Source organism: Bombina bombina, chromosome 2 (assembly GCF_027579735.1).
Source record: "Bombina bombina isolate aBomBom1 chromosome 2, aBomBom1.pri, whole genome shotgun sequence".
NCBI classification, from domain to species: Eukaryota; Metazoa; Chordata; class Amphibia; order Anura; family Bombinatoridae; genus Bombina; species Bombina bombina.
The window spans coordinates 199,361,008-199,382,593 of record NC_069500.1 but is presented as its reverse complement, the minus strand read 5'-3'; the positions used below and the strand labels follow the sequence as shown (position 1 = coordinate 199,382,593).

At 41.8% G+C, this 21,586-nt stretch overlaps 1 protein-coding gene across 2 annotated transcripts in view; it reads left to right on the top strand.

Moving 5' to 3' along the window:
- FCHO2 (FCH and mu domain containing endocytic adaptor 2) overlaps positions 1 to 21,586 on the top strand; it is a 505,609-nt gene that overhangs the window by 93,255 nt on the left and 390,768 nt on the right. For both annotated transcript variants that reach the window (XM_053701433.1, XM_053701434.1), the window contains exon 6: positions 4,266 to 4,370. In XM_053701433.1, coding sequence (XP_053557408.1) covers positions 4,266 to 4,370 — 105 coding nt within the window. The remainder of the gene's footprint in view (positions 1 to 4,265; positions 4,371 to 21,586) is intronic.

Here is a 21,586-nt window from a genome sequence, read left to right as displayed (position 1 = left end):
TCCCACAAGTAAGGATGACGCCGTGGACCGGACACACCAATGTTGGAGAAAACAGAATTTATGCTTACCTGATAAATTACTTTCTCCAACGGTGTGTCCGGTCCACGGCCCGCCCTGGTTTTTTAATCAGGTCCAATAAATTATTTTCTCTAACTACAGTCACCACGACACCCTATGGTTTCTCCTATTTTTTTCCTCCTGTCCGTCGGTCGAATGACTGGGGTGGGCGGAGCCTAGGAGGGACTATATGGCCAGCTTTGCTGGGACTCTTTGCCATTTCCTGTTGGGGAAGAGATATTCCCACAAGTAAGGATGACGCCGTGGACCGGACACACCGTTGGAGAAAGTAATTTATCAGGTAAGCATAAATTCTGTTTTTTCTTCCCACTGCATCATGTGACAGCCATCAACCAATCACATAATGCATATCCGTATATTCTGTGAATTCTTGCACATGCTCAGTAGCAGCTGGTGCCTCAGAAAATGTCGTCATCCAAGATGGCGTCCCTTGAATTCCGATTGGCTGATAGGATTCTGAGACCTCAGGACCATGCATGTGTCTTTAGCACTCTTTGGCAGCATTGTTTGTGCTGATTTTATAAACTGTAGCAAACACTGCTGCCATAGAGTGCTAAAAACATGTGAATACTCCTGATGTCTTATGAGCCTACCTAGGTTTACCCCTCAACAAAGGGATAGCAAGAAAACTGAGCAAATTTTATAATAGACGTAACAGGAAAAGTTTTTTAAAATTGCATGCTGTATCTAAATTTTGATGTTACTATCCTTTTAATTACACACAAAATGCAATTTATTTTGCGGGATTCTCTAACTTCTAACACAGCTACATTTAGCGTAAGAGCACGTTTATTTATTTATAACTGCCAGGAACGAACGGCAGCATCAATAGCTTGTTCTATGGCCCGGTTGCCACCTGGTAGTATATATATGTATATGTATGTCCTTTAATGGACCCAGGAAATAACCTAAACAATACTCAGGCTTTTCATGGTGCTTAACTGGACTGCAAAAAGCATAATATCTGCATTCAGACCTTTTGTAATGTAATGCCTAACTAATGATATTTATTGTACATAATAAATTAAAAATAGATTTAATGTCCCTTTTAAATAAAAGTACAATTTTTCTTTCATAAAGGTGGTGAGTCCATGAGAACATTACCTGTGGAATTCAACTCCTTACCATTAAGAGGCAACACATTTCCAACATACCAAGAGTTTTAATCCCTCACACCTCCCTGTATATCTCACTTATTTTTTGTCACCACAGGAGGTGGTGCTCAAGATTCTTCATTGAGAGGGGTTTCTTTCATGTAATTAACAAGAGTCCATGAGCTAGTGACGTATGGGATATACATTCCTACCAGGAGGGGCAAAGTTTCCCAAACCTTAAAATGCCTATAAATACACCCCTCACCACACCCACAAATCAGTTTTACAAACTTTGCCTCCAAGGGAGGTGGTGAAGTAAGTTTGTGCTAGATTCTACGTTGATATGCGCTCCGCAGCAAGTTGGAGCCCGGTTTTCCTCTCAGCGTGCAGTGAATGTCAGAGGGATGTGAGGAGAGTATTGCCTATTGAATGCAGTGATCTCCTTCTACGGGGTCTATTTCATAAGGTTCTCTGTTATCGGTCGTAGAGATTCATCTCTTACCTCCCTTTTCAGATCGACGATATACTCTTATATTTACCATTTCCTCTACTGATTCTCGTTTCAGTACTGGTTTGGCTTTCTACAAACATGTAGATGAGTGTCCTGGGGTAAGTAAGTCTTATTTTCTGTGACACTCTAAGCTATGGTTGGGCACTTTATTTATAAAGTTCTAAATATATGTATTCAAACATTTATTTGCCTTGACTCAGAATGTTCAACTTTCCTTATTTCCAGACAGTCAGTTTCATATTTGGGATTATGCTTTAAATTATCATATTTTTTCTTACCTCAAAAATTTGACTTTTTTCCCTGTGGGCTGTTAGGCTCGCGGGGGCTGAAAATGCTTCATTTTTTTGTGGTTCCTTCATTATGTCCTAATCCTAAGAATTCTAAGGAGAAATCATTGCATTCTTTGGATGTTGTTAGAGCTTTGAAATATTATGTTGAAGCTACGAAATCTTTCCGTAAGACTTCTAGTCTATTTGTTATCTTTTCCGGTTCTAGGAAAGGCCAGAAAGCTTCTGCCATTTCTTTGGCATCTTGGTTGAAATCTTTAATTCATCTTGCCTATGTTGAGTCGGGTAAAATTCCGCCTCAAAGAATTACAGCTCATTCTACTAGGTCAGTATCTACTTCCTGGGCGTTTAGGAATGAAGCTTCGGTTGACCAGATCTGCAAAGCAGCAACTTGGTCCTCTTTGCATACTTTTACTAAATTCTACCATTTTGATGTATTTTCTTCTTCTGAAGCAGTTTTTGGTAGAAAAGTTCTTCAGGCAGCGGTTTCAGTTTGAATCTTCTGCTTATGTTTTTTGTTAAACTTTATTTTGGGTGTGGATTATTTTCAGCAGGAATTGGCTGTCTTTATTTTATCCCTCCCTCTCTAGTGACTCTTGTGTGGAAAGATCCACATCTTGGGTAGTCATTATCCCATACGTCACTAGCTCATGGACTCTTGTTAATTACATGAAAGAAAACATAATTTATGTAAGAACTTACCTGATAAATTCATTTCTTTCATATTAACAAGAGTCCATGAGGCCCACCCTTTTTTGTGGTGGTTATGATTTTTTTGTATAAAGCACAATTATTCCAATTCCTTATTTTATATGCTTCGCACTTTTTTTCTTATCACCCCACTTCTTGGCTATTCGTTAAACTGATTTGTGGGTGTGGTGAGGGGTGTATTTATAGGCATTTTAAGGTTTGGGAAACTTTGCCCCTGCTGGTAGGAATGTATATCCCATACGTCACTAGCTCATGGACTCTTGTTAATATGAAAGAAATGAATTTATCAGGTAAGTTCTTACATAAATTATGTTTTTCAAACAGGTGTGAGACCCATTATCTTCCCTCCGAGCCAGGTAGAGGACAGAGGGGGTGTAGAGGGAGTACAGCATTCCCCCCCCCCCCCAAGAAAATACAAAATGTATTAAAAGCATCTATGCTTTTATGATTTTGAAATAAAGATTTGATTATCTAAGAAAGTCCTGTGAGTGCCCTTCTGTGAGAAGACTTGTATATTGGATTTATGGATTGCACCTGGGCTCAGATTGTATCTGATTGGTTGGAGTGCTGGACTGCTGGCTACTTAATAAATATATATGTATATATACACACACACTCAAAATTCTTTCAGGATTAAAATAAAACATGCAATTCTATACAACTTTATAATTTGCTTTTTTTGGTATCCTTTGTTGAATAGCAATTGCTCAGAAGCACCAATGTACTATAAGGAGCTTGCTGCTGATTGATGGCTGCCATATATGTCTGTCTTCATTGGCTCGCTCAATGTGTTCAGCTAGCTCCCTGTAGTGCATTGATGGTCCTTCAACTAAGAACACCAAAAAAACCTAAGTAAATTTGGTAATAGAAGTTAATTAGAAAATTGTTTAAAATTGAATGTTCGATTTGAATAATAAAATGAAAGGATTGTGTTTCGTGTCGCCTTTAAAACTTCTGCGGAACAAGTTCGCAAGGCTGCAACCTGGTCTTCTCTTCACACATTTACAAAGTTTTATCATTTTGATGTTTTTGCCTCCTCCTGAGGGTTACGTTTGGCAGGAAATTTCTCAAGACCTCACTGTCTGTCAATGATGTGCCTGCTTTCCTTGCTGTCCCACCCTTTTTTTGGTATAGTAGACTCCACTGCTTTGGGATTTGACCCCACAGGTAATGGCTCATGGGCGTTCACCGCCTTTCTGAAAGAAAAAAAGTTTATGCTTACCTCATACTCATTTATTTCATGATGGTGAGAGTCCACAAGACATGCATCTCATTTACCCTGCTTTCTTGCTTTTCTGTTGTTCTCCTTTTCTTTGATATACGTTAGACTAAGATATACAAGTCTCTTGCATGTTGGGTATATTTTGCTTCCTCATCCCAGTGTTTAGGAGTTGAATCCTACAGCTAATTGCTTGTGTACTCTCCACACTGAAAGAAATACGTTTATCAGGTAAGCATAACTTTACACTCTAAATTAAATATTTTTAGTGAGTTTGTTTTAACCAGAAGAATGCTTGTTTTCTTTTCTTCGCTGCATACTTTAATTTTGTTTGCAGTAATTAACAATGTATGTCTATATTTTAGGCAGCTATTAAAGCAAAGAAAGCTACGGAGAGTTATAAACTTTGTGTGGAAAAGTATGCAGCCGTTAAATCTGATTTTGAACAGAAGATGGCAGAAACTGCTCAGGTGAGTGTTGCTTAATTGAACTTGAATTGAAAATGAATGACTGTGTGTGTGTGTGTATATATATATATATATATATATATATATATATATATATATATATATATATATATATATATATATATTTCTTCTGTTATGTGTGATCAGTCCACGGGTCATCATTACTTCTGGCATATAACTCCTCCCCAACAGGAAATGCAAGAGGATTCACCCAGCAGAGCTGTATATAGCTCCTCCCCTCTACGTCACTCCCAGTCATTCTCTTGCACCCAACGACTAGATAGGATGTGTGAGAGGACTATGGTGATTATACTTAGTTTTTATAACTTCAATCAAAAGTTTGTTATTTTACAATAGCACCGGAGCGTGTTATTGCCTCTCTGGCAGAGTTTGAAGAAGAATCTACCAGAGTTTTTACTATGATTTTAACCGGAGTAGTTAAGATCATATTGCTGTTTCTCGGCCATCTGAGGGAGGTAAAAGCTTCAGATCAGGGGACAGCGGGCAGATGAATCTGCATTGAGGTATGTAGCAGTTTTTATTTTCTGAATGGAATTGATGAGAAAATCCTGCCATACCGTTATAATGACATGTATGTATACTCTACACTTCAGTATTCTGGGGATGGTACTTCACTGGAATTACTCTGTAAAAAGTACATTAAACCTTTTAATAGGTATTTATTATGTTAAACGTTTTTGCTGGAATGTAGAATCGTTTGCATTTTCTGAGGTACTGAGTGAATAAATGTTTGGGCATTATTTTTCCACTTGGCAGTTGCTTGTTTTAATTGTGACAGTTTCGTTTCTCTCTCACTGCTGTGTGTGAGGGGGAGGGGCCGTTTTTGGCGCTCTTTGCTACGCATCAAAAATTTCCAGTCAGTTACTCTTGTATTTCCTGCATGATCCGGTTCATCTCTAACAGAACTCAGGGGTCTTCAAACTTCTTTGAAGGGAGGTAGATTCTCTCAGCAGAGCTGTGAGACTTATATATTGACTGTGATTAAAAACGTTGCTCTGTAATTTTTACGTTTCAAATTTAATTATTGTTACTTTACTAATGGGAACAAACCTTTGCTAAAAGTTGTGTTGTTTTCAAGGATTGATGCTATAACAGTTTTTCAGTTCATTATTTCAACTGTCATTTAATCGTTTAGTGCTTCTTTGAGGCACAGTACGTTTTTGTTAAATAAGATTGTAACCAAGTTGCAAGTTTATTTGCTAGTGTGTTAAACATGTCTGATTCAGAGGAAGATACCTGTGTCATTTGTTCCAATGCCAAGGTGGAGCCCAATAGAAATTTATGTACTAACTGTATTGATGCTACTTTAAATAAAAGCCAATCTGTACAAATTGAACAAATTTCACCAAACAGCGAGGGGAGAGTTATGCCGACTAACTCGCCTCACGTGTCAGTACCTGCATCTCCCGCCCGGGAGGTGCGTGATATTGTGACGCCTAGTACATCTGGGCGGCCATTACAGATAACATTACAAGATATGGCTACTGTTATGACTGAAGTTTTGGCTAAAATACCAGAACTAAGGGGCAAGCGTGATCACTCTGGGGTGAGAACAGAGTGCGCTGATAATACTAGAGCCATGTCTGATACTGCGTCACAGCTTGCAGAGCATGAGGACGGAGAGCTTCATTCTGTGGGTGACGGTTCTGATCCAAACAGATTGGATTCAGATATTTCAAATTTTAAATTTAAATTGGAGAACCTCCGTGTATTACTAGGGGAGGTTTTAGCGGCTCTTAATGATTGTAACACTGTTGCAATACCAGAGAAATTGTGTAGGTTGGATAAATACTTTGCGGTACCGGCGAGTACTGACGTTTTTCCTATACCTAAGAGACTAACTGAAATTGTTACTAAGGAGTGGGATAGACCCGGTGTGCCGTTCTCACCCCCTCCAATATTTAGAAAGATGTTTCCAATAGACGCCACCACACGGGACTTATGGCAAACGGTCCCTAAGGTGGAGGGAGCAGTTTCTACTTTAGCTAAGCGTACCACTATCCCGGTGGAGGATAGCTGTGCTTTTTCAGATCCAATGGATAAAAAATTAGAGGGTTACCTTAAGAAAATGTTTGTTCAACAAGGTTTTATATTGCAACCCCTTGCATGCATCGCGCCGATTACGGCTGCGGCAGCATTTTGGATGGAGTCTCTGGAAGAGAACCTTAGTTCAACTACGCTGGACGACATTACGGACAGGCTTAGAGTCCTTAAACTAGCTAATTCATTCATTTCGGAGGCCGTAGTACATTTAACCAAACTTACGGCTAAGAACTCAGGATTCGCCATTCAGGCACGTAGGGCGCTGTGGCTAAAATCCTGGTCAGCTGATGTAACTTCTAAGTCCAAATTACTTAATATACCTTTCAAAGGGCAAACTTTATTTGGGCCCGGTTTGAAAGAAATTATCGCTGACATTACAGGAGGTAAGGGCCACGCCCTGCCCCAAGACAAAGCCAAAGCTAAGGCTAGACAGTCTAATTTTCGTCCCTTTCGGAATTTCAAAGCAGGAGCAGCACCAACTTCCACTGCACCAAAACAGGAAGGAGCCGTTGCTCGTTACAGACAAGGCTGGAAACCTAACCAGTCCTGGAACAAGGGCAAGCAGGCCAGGAAACCTGCTGCTGCCCCTAAGACAGCATGAATCGAGGGCCCCCGATCCGGGACCGGATCTAGTGGGGGGCAGACTCTCTCTCTTCGCCCAGGCTTGGGCAAGAGATGTTCAGGATCCCTGGGCGCTAGAGATCATATCTCAGGGATACCTTCTAGACTTCAAATTCTCTCCCCCAAGAGGGAGATTTCATCTGTCAAGGTTGTCAACAAACCAGATAAAGAAAGAAGCGTTTCTACGCTGTGTACAAGATCTGTTATTAATGGGAGTGATCCATCCGGTTCCGCGGTCGGAACAAGGACAAGGGTTTTACTCAAACCTGTTTGTGGTTCCCAAAAAAGAGGGAACTTTCAGGCCAATCTTGGATTTAAAGATCCTAAACAAATTCCTAAGAGTTCCATCGTTCAAAATGGAAACTATTCGGACAATCTTACCCATGATCCAAAAGGGTCAGTACATGACCACAGTGGATTTAAAGGATGCTTACCTTCACATACCGATTCACAAAGATCATTACCGGTATCTAAGGTTTGCCTTCTTAGACAGGCATTACCAGTTTGTAGCTCTTCCATTCGGATTGGCTACGGCTCCAAGAATCTTCACAAAGGTTCTGGGTGCCCTTCTGGCGGTACTAAGACCGCGAGGAATTTCGGTAGCTCCGTACCTAGACGACATTCTGATACAAGCTTCAAGCTTTCAAACTGCCAAGTCTCATACAGAGTTAGTTCTGGCATTTCTAAGGTCGCATGGATGGAAAGTGAACGAAAAGAAGAGTTCTCTCTTTCCTCTCACAAGAGTTCCATTCTTGGGGACTCTTATAGATTCTGTAGAAATGAAGATTTATCTGACAGAAGACAGATTAACAAAGCTTCTAAATGCATGCCGTGTCCTTCATTCCATTCAACTCCCGTCAGTAGCTCAATGCATGGAGGTGATCGGCTTAATGGTAGCAGCAATGGACATAGTACCCTTTGCACGTCTACATCTCAGACCGCTGCAATTGTGCATGCTGAGTCAGTGGAATGGGGATTACTCAGACTTGTCCCCTACTCTGAATCTGGATCAAGAGACCAGAAACTCTCTTCTATGGTGGCTTTCTCGGCCACATCTGTCCAGGGGGATGCCATTCAGCAGGCCGGACTGGACAATTGTAACAACAGACGCCAGCCTACTAGGTTGGGGCGCTGTCTGGAATTCTCTGAAGGCTCAGGGACAATGGAATCAGGAGGAAAGTCTCCTACCAATAAACATTCTGGAATTGAGAGCAGTTCTCAATGCCCTTCTGGCTTGGCCCCAGTTAAAAACTCGGGGGTTCATCAGGTTTCAGTCGGACAACATCACGACTGTAGCTTACATCAACCATCAAGGAGGGACAAGAAGCTCCCTAGCAATGATGGAAGTATCAAAGATAATTCGCTGGGCAGAGTCTCACTCTTGCCACCTGTCAGCAATCCACATCCCGGGAGTGGAGAACTGGGAGGCGGATTTCTTGAGTCGCCAGACTTTTCATCCGGGGGAGTGGGAACTTCATCCGGAGGTCTTTGCCCAAATACTTCGACGTTGGGGCAAACCAGAGATAGATCTCATGGCGTCTCGCCAGAACGCCAAACTTCCTCGCTACGGGTCCAGATCCAGGGATCCGGGAGCGGTTCTGATAGATGCTTTGACAGCACCTTGGAACTTCGGGATGGCTTATGTGTTTCCACCCTTCCCGCTGCTTCCTCGATTGATTGCCAAAATCAAACAGGAGAGAGCATCAGTGGTTCTAATAGCGCCTGCATGGCCACGCAGGACTTGGTATGCAGATCTAGTGGACATGTCATCCTGTCCGCCTTGGTCTCTACCTCTAAGACAGGACCTTCTGATACAGGGTCCATTCAAACATCAAAATCTAACTTCTCTGAAGCTGACTGCTTGGAAATTGAACGCTTGATTTTATCAAAACGTGGTTTTTCTGAGTCGGTTATTGATACCCTGATACAGGCTAGGAAGCCCGTTACCAGTAGGATTTACCATAAGATATGGCGTAAATACCTATACTGGTGCGAATCCAAAAGTTACTCCTGGAGTAAGGTTAGGATTCCTAGGATATTGTCCTTTCTACAAGAAGGTTTAGAAAAGGGTTTATCGGCTAGTTCATTAAAGGGACAGATCTCAGCTCTGTCCATCTTGTTGCACAGGCGTCTGTCAGAAAATCCAGACGTCCAGGCCTTTTGTCAGGCTTTAGCTAGAATCAAGCCTGTGTTTAAAACTGTTGCTCCGCCATGGAGTTTAAACCTTGTTCTTAACGTTCTTCAAGGAGTTCCGTTTGAACCCCTTCATTCCATTGATATAAAGTTGTTATCTTGGAAAGTGTTATTTTTAATGGCTATTTCTTCGGCTCGGAGAGTTTCTGAGTTATCAGCTTTACATTGTGATTCTCCTTATTTGATTTTTCATTCAGATAAGGTAGTTCTGCGTACTAAACCTGGGTTCTTACCTAAGGTAGTCACTAACAGGAACATCAATCAAGAGATCGTGGTTCCTTCCCTGTGCCCGAATCCTTCTTCAAAGAAGGAACGTCTTCTACACAATCTGGATGTAGTTCGTGCCCTCAAGTTCTACTTGCAGGCAACTAAGGATTTTCGACAAACGTCTTCCCTGTTTGTCGTGTACTCTGGTCAGAGGAGAGGTCATAAGGCTTCGGCTACCTCTCTCTCCTTCTGGCTTCGTAGCATAATTCGTTTAGCCTATGAGACTGCTGGACAGCAGCCTCCTGAAAGAATTACAGCTCATTCTACTAGAGCTGTGGCTTCCACTTGGGCCTTTAAGAATGAGGCCTCTGTTGAACAGATTTGCAAGGCTGCAACTTGGTCTTCGCTTCATACTTTTTCCAAATTTTACAAATTTGACACTTTTGCTTCTTCGGAGGCTATTTTTGGGAGAAAGGTTCTTCAGGCAGTGGTTCCTTCTGTATAATGAGCCTGCCTATCCCTCCCGTCATCCGTGTACTTTTGCTTTGGTATTGGTATCCCAGAAGTAATGATGACCCGTGGACTGATCACACATAACAGAAGAAAACATAATTTATGCTTACCTGATAAATTCCTTTCTTCTGTTGTGTGATCAGTCCACGGCCCGCCCTGTTTTTTAAGGCAGGTAAATATTTTTTAAATTATACTCCAGTCACCACTTCACCCTTGGTTTCTCCTTTCTCGTTGATTCTTGGTCGAATGACTGGGAGTGACGTAGAGGGGAGGAGCTATATACAGCTCTGCTGGGTGAATCCTCTTGCATTTCCTGTTGGGGAGGAGTTATATCCCAGAAGTAATGATGACCCGTGGACTGATCACACAACAGAAGAAAGGAATTTATCAGGTAAGCATAAATTATGTTATATATATATATATATATATATAATGTGATGCATTGAATAAGATATATTTTAAGGAACATCTCACACAAAATGTGGCACCCGTGTTATAAATAATTTTTCTTATATTGTGGGGGTTTTTGTTTTCCTCTGCAAGGGGCATAGAACAGAGAAATTACTGCTGCCATCTAGTGCTCTTGCAAATATATAACATTGCTAAAAGTATTTTGGGAAAACTGTTGCCTTATAGTCCTGAGTTAACCTGTTGTGGTTTTAAACAAAAGTTATATAGAGAACAAAGTAAATGTGATAATATAAGTAAATTGGAAGCCTTTTTTTTTTTTTTTTTGAACTGTATGTTCTATCTGAATCTTGAAATAAAAATGTTGGGTTTAATGTCTCTTTAAGAACTAATTGCTCACTATCAGATAAGCAGAAAGCAAAAAAATACTAAAGGTGTTATTTTTTTTTCTCAGTACAAGAACATCTATTTTAAAATATATAGCTTTTTTTCTTCTTAAATGGAAAGATTCCACAGCTGCATTCATTACTTTTCGGAATTAAGAACCTGGCCACCAGGAGGAGGCAATGACAACCCAGCCAAATGCTTAAAGTGAATGTAAATTTTGATGCTAAAGTGCCCGGTTTTTCAAACTTCGATTAAAAACAGGGGCACTTTAATTCATCAAAATTTACATTTCACTCCTGTTCTGAAAAAAAAACTTACCTTTTAAACTTCACAGCAGCTCCAGCTTCCTCCACCCGTTTCAAAGCCCCTTCCTGGGTCTAAAATTAGGCATCCGGCTTCCTCCTATCACAGCGTTGAATCAGACACTGATTCCCCCAGGGGGGAAGCTGTGATTGGAGGATGACCTATCAATCATTTCTGACATCAGAAATGGCTTGTGAGACCGGAGGAAGCTGGAGCTGCTGTGAAGTTTAAAAGGTAAGTATTTTTTCACAACAGGAGTGAAATGTAAATTTTGATGAATTAAAGTGCCCCTGTTTTTAATTGAAGTTTTAAAAACCGGGCACTTTAGCATCAAAATTTACATTCACTTGAAATACTCCTCCCACTCCCCTCATCCCCCGGTCATTCTTTGCCTTTCGTCCCAGGAGGATGGCAGAGAAGTGTCAGAATTTTTAATTTTTGTTTTTGTTTCTTATGGAGGGTAGTACTCTTCGGCATGGGACAGGAGTTATAAGTAGTCCTGTCAGTCTCTTAGTGAGGGCTTGGATGAAAGTTGGAGTCCGGAGATGCAGGGAGATTCTTTCTACGAAACCATCCCGACTCATATTAACAGCTCCTCAAGCAATTGGCGTTGTCGAACTTAGCTTCGCTGCCTGCTCTTTTCTCTCAAGTCCATGGCGGAGGGGATGCTACTATCCGTCACACTTAAAGGGCCGTGTTCCTGTTCCACGGCGTAGATTCCGGTAAGATTGTTTAATTTTACTTTATTTGCAATGTACTGTAATGTGAATGTTTCCCGAGAGGCTACCACCTTGCGGGTCTAACTCTCAGTGAGTTTCTTTTAGTATCTTGGAATCGAGGATTAATATCTCCAGAGGGGGTTTATTGAACAGGAGGGGGGTTATAATCATGTTTGTTATGTGATTCAACCTTGTGTTCGGGCGTGGCTACGTTCCGATGTTCCATTTCCGCATTCCTGACTGCGTGGCGAAGGACATTTTCTAGTCCGCAGGAGTCTGGTCATAGGAGATGGTGAGTGCCTCAGCCATTGAGGGTGTCAGGTGCTGTTTTAGTTTTCACTACTTTAGTCCATATTTAAATATCCTCTATCCAGCTATGGAGGATTCTGATGCTGAGACTGTGTTAATTTCAGATTCAGTTACAGAGGATTCTGATATTGAGACTATTTTGATTTCAGATTCTGTGTCCGGTGATGAATCCGGAGTGGCCTTGTTGACCACTGTCAACCAGTTTTGTTCCGTATGCCATTTCAGAGCGCCTGTTTCCTCGAGCTCAGGGAATCAAGGGACTGCTGAGCCATCCGCCTCTGGGGGTCCTGTCCTCCAAGAGGTGAGTTTCCTGCCAAATCATACTTCTACACATGCGGGTAACCCAGTTTATGGTTCCTCTATGCGGGATGGCGTGTTTCCCCCAGAGGTTGCAGCACTTTTTCACTTCCACATAATGTTGGCGATTGTTCGTCTGCAGAGTCCAGATGTTTACTTGAGAATGTGCTTGTGCCCTATTGTCCCGGGCCTTCCGCCTTGGGGAGGGCCTCTACAGTTCCCCCGCCAGGGTATCTGTCCCTGAGTGTTGTGCCCGTTACAGGATTGCGAGCCTTCGCGTGTTGCTTAGACATGTTTTTCAGTTATTGAATGACCCTATCGTTACCAGATACAGGGAATTTCAGTCTGATAATTTAAATAGTGCACCTCATTAGACATGTGGAGATGAAGTAATCTCCTGTTTGTCATTTGTTGAGATCTTTCCCAGTTTTGTGAGATAGGGCTCCGTTTGACTGGTCCTGCGGTTAGGCCTGTGTCTTTTGGGCGTTAACCTCCGGGTTGCCTTATATTTGTCTTAATTTGTTTTTGTTTCCTTCGGGAACCTTCTGGGATTGATACTCTTTATTACTTCTTCGGAAGTTGTTGGACATGTTAGTCCTCTGTTAAGAATGTCTGTTTTCTGTGTTTTCTCCTACGAGGGAGAATTTACGCAGCTTGCCGGTTGGGACCCTAGGTGCAGGCTGGCCCTGCCAGGTTCGTTCGGTTTTGCGGCTGTTCAGACACATGGCGCTGTTCTGCTCGGCTGGTTCGGTAGAAGCGCCGAGTGCTCAGGTTATCATTGTTTTTCATGTTACACTAAGCATTCGAGAGGACCTGTGAGTCCGTGAGGTGGGAAGGATGGTGTCAGTCCTTATAGCCTTCAGTCATAGATGACCGGGCAGGGGAGTTTTTCAGCTGCGTCACTCTGACATCTGATTTCATCAGAACTTAGTTTCCTCCCCCATGTGGTGGAGGGTGGGAGGGCTTAATGCCCCTTACTACTATTGAGCGGTTTGGCCTTCGTTTTTAGGCCTCTGCATGTGTCCTTTTGGGCTTGATCCAACAGCTTGTACAGCATAGCTGTCTAGCATGTGGAAGGTTGCAGTTTGAAACCTGTTGCAGCTTTTGACACCTTGCAGGTCTAAGCGTAGCTGTTTCTAGTAGATCCAGTTGCAGCTCTTACTCTTGACTGAGTTATAAGAGGCCTTTGGGTCTTCTTCCATTGCCTCCGGGAGAGTGGATCTCCTTTTAGGGATCTGTGCTTCCGGGTGATGGTTGTTCCCTGCAGGGACTTTTGTTTAGCTCTGGTAGCTGGGTAGGCTTAGTGCCTTCTCTTCCTTGTGTCCACTGCTTGTGCCGAGGTGTTAGGGAGACTAGTCCTGCTAGTAGGAATATTTGGACCTCTAGGTATCCCTTGGTTGTCCTGAGCCTCTGAGAAGTATCTTTATACGACTTCAAGCCTTGCTTCTTCGAGCGTTGGACTTTGGCTAGGGGTGGTTCCTCCCTTTGGTCGGAGCTTTCGAGTTCTTCTCGCTATCCGGATTCTCTGGATATGCATCCATACTAGTGACGTGCGGTGAGGTCAGAGGCTGGTGAGGCTATTAATAAAGTTGCTTTATTCTCTTGTTATCCTTCGTTGAAGGAAATGTAGCAATGCACAACTGGGTGCTAACTGAACATATTAAATGAGCCAATGACAAGAGGCATATATGCACAACCACCAATCACCAACTGCTCCCAGTAGTGCATTGCTGCTCCTTAGCCTACCTAGGTATGCTTTTCAAAGGATACTAAAAGAAAAAAGCAAATAACATAAGTAAAATGTAAAAAGTCTTTAATATTGTATGTTCTATCTGAAACACAAAAGAAAAATGTGTTCTGCTGAATATATCCCAGTTCAATAAAAAGCCTAAACACTTTCCATGTTTGTTGTTTTTGTGATGAGTGTTAAAATGACTCTTCTGACTGGAGTTAGCTGAAATTCCCAACAAAGCACACAGACATAAATCACAAGGCTAACGTATGAAATCTGTATTTAAGATAAAGAGAACTGACATGCATTTCCAAACAACTATAACTTTCTGTGATTAATAGCCTGCAAAGTTTAATCGACAGCTCTTGGAGAATCAGCAGAAGAGCAGTCTATATCAGATTTCAGTTTTTACTTTGTAACCCATATTTTACGACTGCCAGTCCAGTACTCAATTCCTAGAATACATTGAAAGCTTCAGTTACAGTTGTGGTCACTATCTGCCAGTGCCTTGTCCCTGATGTGCTATAGATTGTTGCCATAAAGTTCTGAAGACATGTACAGCCCCTTCCTTACTACTGAACAAAAATGTATAGAACATAATTCTAATCGGTGAGCTGAATTTAATATGGGGTGGTGCAATGTTCCAGACACCCTTAAAAAAACAAAAACAAAAAAAACCAACTTTTTGTAGAAAGGCAACAGTCACAGTGATACTTCTGTTTTGCTTAGAACTAGCATTGCATTAGCAATGTGTCTCAATCAAAGGAAGACTAGTTTTTGGATGGAATCTACTACTTGATAAATTTATATTAATTTCATAAGGAAGGCCAGTTTTTGGATGGAGTCTACTGCTTGATAAGTTGATATTAATTTCTTAAGGTCAGTCACTGACCTTATGAAATTAATATAAATTTATCAAGTAGTATATTCCATCCAAAAACTAGTCTTCCTTTCATTGAAACACATTGCTTATGCTATGCTAGTTCTAAGCAAAACTGAAGTGTCATTGTGACTGTTGACTTTCTTTAAAAAGTTTTTTTTTTTTTTTTTAAGGCTTTCTGAAACATTGTACCACCCCATATTAAATTCAGCTCACTAATTAGAATTCTGTCTGGTCTATGTATTTTTTCAATAGTAACAAAATTACACCATACACATTGCCTTTTTATGATCCTTACCCCTACATGGAATATGGATGACTGACAGTTGGTCATCCATATTCCATGTTGGGGTAAGGAACATAAAAGCTAAGCCAAGCCTTGCTATTAGGCTAGGCTATTAGGCTAGGCTAAGGCAGCAAGGCTTGTGCTTGTCCCCCGTCGGCGCCTGCATATTTCACCCGACCCGGTCCCGGCCCCCTCCAGTGTCCGCCACCTGTGCTGAGTGTGACTGGTGCTGACCCACCCTATTCTTACCTAACCGTACGAAACCACCTACCTCACCAAGAAGCTCAGCTGCTGCACTATGTATGCCAGCCTGGTATATTCAGTAATCCGGTTGTCAAACTTGGCAAGTAGTCCAAGGCTCCAAGCCAACAGCCAAGGTGGTGGTCCAATGGCGGGCTTATGCGGCTAAGGGCTAAAGAGGGCAGCAGCTGCCAGAGACAGAGACTATCGGATCACCGCACGACACCACACGCGAGTCGTCTCACTCAGTGACTCACTTTATGCGCCTCTCATGACGTCACGAACGCTGATTGGCTAGGCTCCCAAGGCTTTTTAGATAGCAGCCTCTTGGGACCAAACTAAGAGACTTAACCACTGGGTGGCAGTCTCTGCGCGGCCCATATAAAAAAAAAATCCTCCGACATCCATATTGCGCAAGGGGAGGGCAGCGGAACGGCTCATAGCCTCTCCTTCCTTGCGCAATATCGATGGGAAATAGAAAAAATGTAATACTTTGCATTTGGATAAGGAGTGCAGCCATATTGGCTAACTTTGTGGTGGTGGGGGGGGGGGGTGGGGTGGTAGGGTATTCAGTTGGGAAAACAAAATTAAAAAAAATAAAATTTTTTTATTTTTTTTTTATTAAAAATTATTACAAAAAAAGTGTAATTACACACATAGGACAGGTGAGGCTCTGCCTTCTATGACTGCATGTCACTGATCCATACCCTTGTGTCTGGCTTTTTGGCCGTTTGGGGTGTTTAGTTCTAGGGTAAGGTTTGCCTGAACTATTAGGTGCCCGGACCTGTTTTATCTCCCTGAAACTTCCGGTTGCCGATTCTCTGCTTGGCCTTTTTACTGACCCAGTCTTGGGTGGTTTTTGAAGCTTGGATCTCAGGGCTGGTCAGGGTGTTCCACGGTAGTGGGAACTTGGGCTATGTCCTTGCTCCATGTACTTCACCTGGTCATGGTTGGCCAGGTTTTCGGTGTATTTTTTACTATTTGCCACAGAGTGGTCCATTTCATCTGTTCGTTAGCTGTGTGGCTTGAGCCTCAAGTGTGATTGGTTCATACCCAGCTGCTGGCGCTGGATGTCTAATTTCTGGTGTCCTTAGGGTTGCATTACCCTGGTCAGCTTGCCAGTATTCCCGTGGATTCCCTGCTCTGCAGGCAAATGTGTTGCTGTGCCTCTGCTTGGCAAGCTACTTGTAGGGGGGTCCTTTTTCTAGGACATCTGTATTGGGAATTTCACTTCCCATTAGCATTTGGGCCTTGAGGACAGTTGTTGCCCTTCCGTCGTCATCCCTTTTCTTTAGGGGATATTCTCCTCCCTATGGAGATTGTGTCCTTGCTTGGGGCTTCTCCTGTATGGGAGGCGGAAAGGTGGGATTGGTTCCCCCTGGAGTCTTGCTGGCTCAAAGCAGGCTTGTTGGGCCTTTCTTTTGATAGATCCTTAGGTCTATGGTCTTGTTGTCTGTTTCAGAGTCGAGTTGTACTTATGCTCTGTGGGGATGGCTGTGCTATCCTTACGCTCGTTCCTGTATCTGTTTCGGGATTCTTTTGTTTCCTTGTCTTGGATCCCGGAGGCTGGATTGGTCCAGCTGATTGTGGGTCTTCAGGTCAGGATGGCCAGACACTGGGAGGACTTGACCTCTTCTGTTGCATCCGTGCTTGCAGGATATTGGGGAGACGTCTGTTCTGTCTCTGTGCCCGGTCTTATCCCAGGTTTCGCTTGGTATAGGCAAGGCCTCCTTTCCCTGTTTGGGCCCCTTTGGGTCTCTGTGAGCTGGGCTCACTTGTGGAGGTTTTTCCTTTTTGTATTAGGGGACCTTTGGTTCCTTGGTTCTACTTTGCCTTATCCCCTTGGGGGTTTCAGCTTGTGTCTCCTTTATTTGTGGAGATGGGCGGTGGGGGACCGTTTGTTGGGAGACGGTGTCTCCTGGAGGACTGTTGGCTCAGTCGAGTCCGTTTGCGGTCTCTAGTTTGGCTTCTGGACTAACTGCGAGTCAGTGTCACTGGGGCTTTTCCTCTTGAAATTTTTTCAGCTTGGGTATTGTTTTCCCAAAAGTAATGAATGCAGCTGTGGACTCTTTCCATTTAAGAAGACAAACATAAATTAAGCTTACCTGATAATTTTTCTTTTCTTCTGATGGTGGCCAGGTTCTTATTTCCCAAAAGTAATAAATGCAGCTGTGGACTCTTTCCATCAGAAGAAAAGGAAATTATCAGGTAAGCATAATTTTTTTTTTTTTTTGTGTAAAATTCTTTCTCTTAGAAAAAAACAATTAAACATACAACCAAGTAAACAAATATGTTGTCTCTTTGGGCCTTCACATGACATAGTAATATGGGCAGGCTCTGTGGATTTTCTGGTCCTTGTCTGCTGATTTTCACAGTGCTGTGTTCATGTTAACTGGATGCATCCTGTAGTTGTTTAGCTTTAAACAGGAAGCTAGACAGAGGGGATTGGCAGGTTGTTCTGAGAAGCCGCATTTGTGTTGTATAATCACTTTGGGAGTAGTCCGTTTTTATTAAGTGGTTATTAGTGGCAGTAAAGTGTGCCAACTGGATTATTAATTCTTGGTAGTAGTGCTTCCATGTGAGTTAGCTTAGCCACCCGGTGTAAAAGATGTCCGACTTAAATGCAAAGAAGAGTTCACTAATTTCCTAATATTTGATGCACCATTCGTTTTTGATTAATTTCTGCAGCTGAACACACAATCAAAATCTATACTCTATAGCAGGGATCAACAACTCACTTCTCACAGTCCTCAGCCGCCCGGGGTCCATTAAAAAAATAAACATACAGACCAGAATAGGAAGCACTCGCCAGGACTTATAATCAATAAAAGTTTTATTCAACAAGCATAGTGACATTTCGGGGGGATGTTATCACCGTCCTCAGAGTGTTTGAGGATGGGGATAACATCCCCGAAATGTAACTATGCTTGTTTACATGTTAAGATTTACATGGAAAAGGTTATTCAAAAACTGTTTAAATTTTAAGGTGAAAGGATCAGGAATTGCATGTATTTGTATCCTGGGACTCTTGCTCACGGGCAGATAGGTGCACACACAAAAATTTGGTTCATTTTGAAAATAAACATTTCTCAAAAGACAGAGAGCTGCAATACATTTTTAACACTTTAGATGGAAAATAATTAGTTTTGAATAATATGTCCCTAATTTAGTGACTACATTAGTGCATTTATAGCTAATTTATCAGAGTTTCTGTGTTTGGGGCATTATGCGCATATTTTCAATAACTATTACCTTGCTTACCTCTGTGTCCCTAGCAAGTGAATAAATGCCTGGCTACCTAAGTAGGATGTGCATTTACATAGTATTTATTTTATTTTTACTTTATTAATTTCTAATAATAATATCTGGAAACATCTGTCATGAAAAGAATTGTCAGCAATCTGTGGTGAAATTATCCCTTGGAAGAACTAGTAGTACGCAGTCATAAAAGATTCCAGCTTTTCATTTTTCAAAGACACTTTAAACAATGTAGAGAACCTATGTGCAGACTGTTCCAGGTTATGAATCAGCAGTGTCCTCTGTCATAAACAAGGGAGGATCACTAACGCTAACTATCTGACAAAGGCAAAAATGAATGTGCAGATAACAGCAACTCCTTCCTCAGGGATAGAGAATCCACAATTAAACAACACAGTAAAGAAGAGGGTTTGCTAGAATAGTTTGAATATGGAGGTCTTCAGGACCATGTTGCTCATATTGAGGATACTAATGACAAATCAGCACAGAACAGGATTGGAAGCTGGACAGGTTCCTTCCCAGGAAGTACAGCTTTGTCACTAGTATGATTATGCACTCACTTTCACATTTCCTCTGTTAACCATTCTGTTTGGTTTTCATATTCTTCTTTCCCTTTTGTGTCTAGGAGAGAGGGATTTAATATGTATTTATACTCACAATCACTTTAATTATCTTTAACTTGAAGGAACATAAAAGTGCAAAAACAAATGTCCTGTGTTAGTGTTTTATTGCTGCAATATGGCATGTATCTGTGTTTTTAACGCTGGCAAAAGTTATACACACAGTTACATTTAGCTACAGAGCAGCAAAGCACTAATGGGAACTAGCTGAACAAATTTGTGAGCCAAGAGGCATAGCCACCAATCAGCACCTAGCTCCCAGTTCTGCATTGCTGCTCCTGAACCTACCCAAGTATGATTTTCAACAAAGGATAGAAACCCTTTAATGTTTTTTTTCTTTTGTGCAAATATATTTTTAACCTGTTGAGTGTAGTGCTTTTTAACACACGTAGAGACTTTTTAAATGGACAATAAACACCTTGTATTTACCACATTTTATCTGCATCCTTCCAATAGATATCTATATTAGAACAAGGCTTGACAATCCCTGCTAACCAGCAGCTGCACCTAAAATGTAGTTTGTGTCCCTCTATCCTTTCTAGAACTTGTATCTTTAAAATCCAAATCCAACTTTTATTGGGTTATGATATGTGTGTATACATATTTATCTATATACTATAATAAAAATATATTTACACTACTGTGAAAAGGTTTTGGGCAGGTGTGAAAAAATGCTGTAAAATAAAAAATACTTTTATTTTTTTCTTAAATGGGAAGAGTCCACAGCTGCATTCTTTACTTTTGGAAATTCAGAACCTGGCCACCAGGAGGAGGCAAAGACACCCCAGCCAAAGGCTTAAATACCTCCCCCACTTCCCTCATCCCCCAGTCATTCTTTGCTTTTCGTCACAGGAGGTTGGCAGAGAAGTGTTGGAACGCTAAAGTTAGTCTCTTATGAAGGGTAGTACTCTTCGAAATGGGACTTGAGTTTTAAGTAGTCCTGTCAGCCTCTCAGTGAGAGCTTGGGTGAAAGTTAGTCCAGAGATGCAGGGATAGTCTTTCTGCAAAACCAACCCGACTCATATTGACCGCTACTTAGCAATCAGCGTTGACTAGTTTCCCTGCCTGCTTTATTCACTCAAGTCCATGTCAGAAGCGAGGCTACTATCTGTCACACTTGAAGGACCGTGTTCCTGTTCCACAGCGTAGATTCCGGTAAGATCGTTTCATTTTACTTCGATGATGTGAAATAAAGTAATGTAAACGAAGAAGTCAGGGTCTCAGTGGGACTCCTTTATCTTTTTAAGGAATCAAGGGTTAATATCTCCTGAGGGGGGTTATTGAACAGGGGGGACTTTAATCATGTTTATGTGATTCTGTCTGCTAATGTGTAGTGTTACTTGGGCTTGTGACTAGTTCGGAACATAACCGCCTTTTCCTGTCAGACTGCGCAGCCCTTGTAGTTCTTAGCGCGCTTTTCTATGGCCTGCACGATGCACCTTGTGACGAGGCATGGTTACGCTTCGGTGCTCCATTTCCGTATTCCTGACCGCGTGACGACGGAGAGTTTTTATTTCGCTAACTGTCTGGGTCTCAGGAGGTGGCGAGTGCCCCAGCCATTGGGGTGTAAGGTGCCATTTTTATTTTTCTGTCCATAAATTCTATATACCAAGTTATGGAGGATTCTGACTTTTTGGAGACTGATGTCTTTGATTCAGATTCCACTTCTTGTGAAGAGTATGAAATGGCCCGGGTAATCCATGCCCATTAGTTATGTTCCGAATGCCGCTATAGAGTGCTCTCTTCTCTCTATACAGGGAATTTAGAGTCCACCGAGCCATCCGCCCCTGGGGATCCCATATCCTGTGCGGCGCGTTCCCTAGAACCTTCTTTGACTACACAAGCAGGTGTCCCTAATGCCCTCTACCAAGATTGTACTCCCAGCGCTTAGCATATGATTAAACCCTATAGCTCCTTGATAAAGGGTACCTAGCTAACCCTAAAAGGGGACAAATGGATGAAGGAAAATGCAAGGAGCGCCTAAAGCATAAGGTAAAGACAATAACTAAACGTATGTTACACTAAAAAACTATATTTATTAAAAAACATACAATATGTCATGGATCCATGTTAAAAAAACATTAAAATAGCTAAAAAATCAAATAGTAAGTACAAATAAAAAAAATCGCCTTTTGTACCCGCCCGTTTTGCATTCAGTGTCCTCTATAGCTTGGGTATTGTT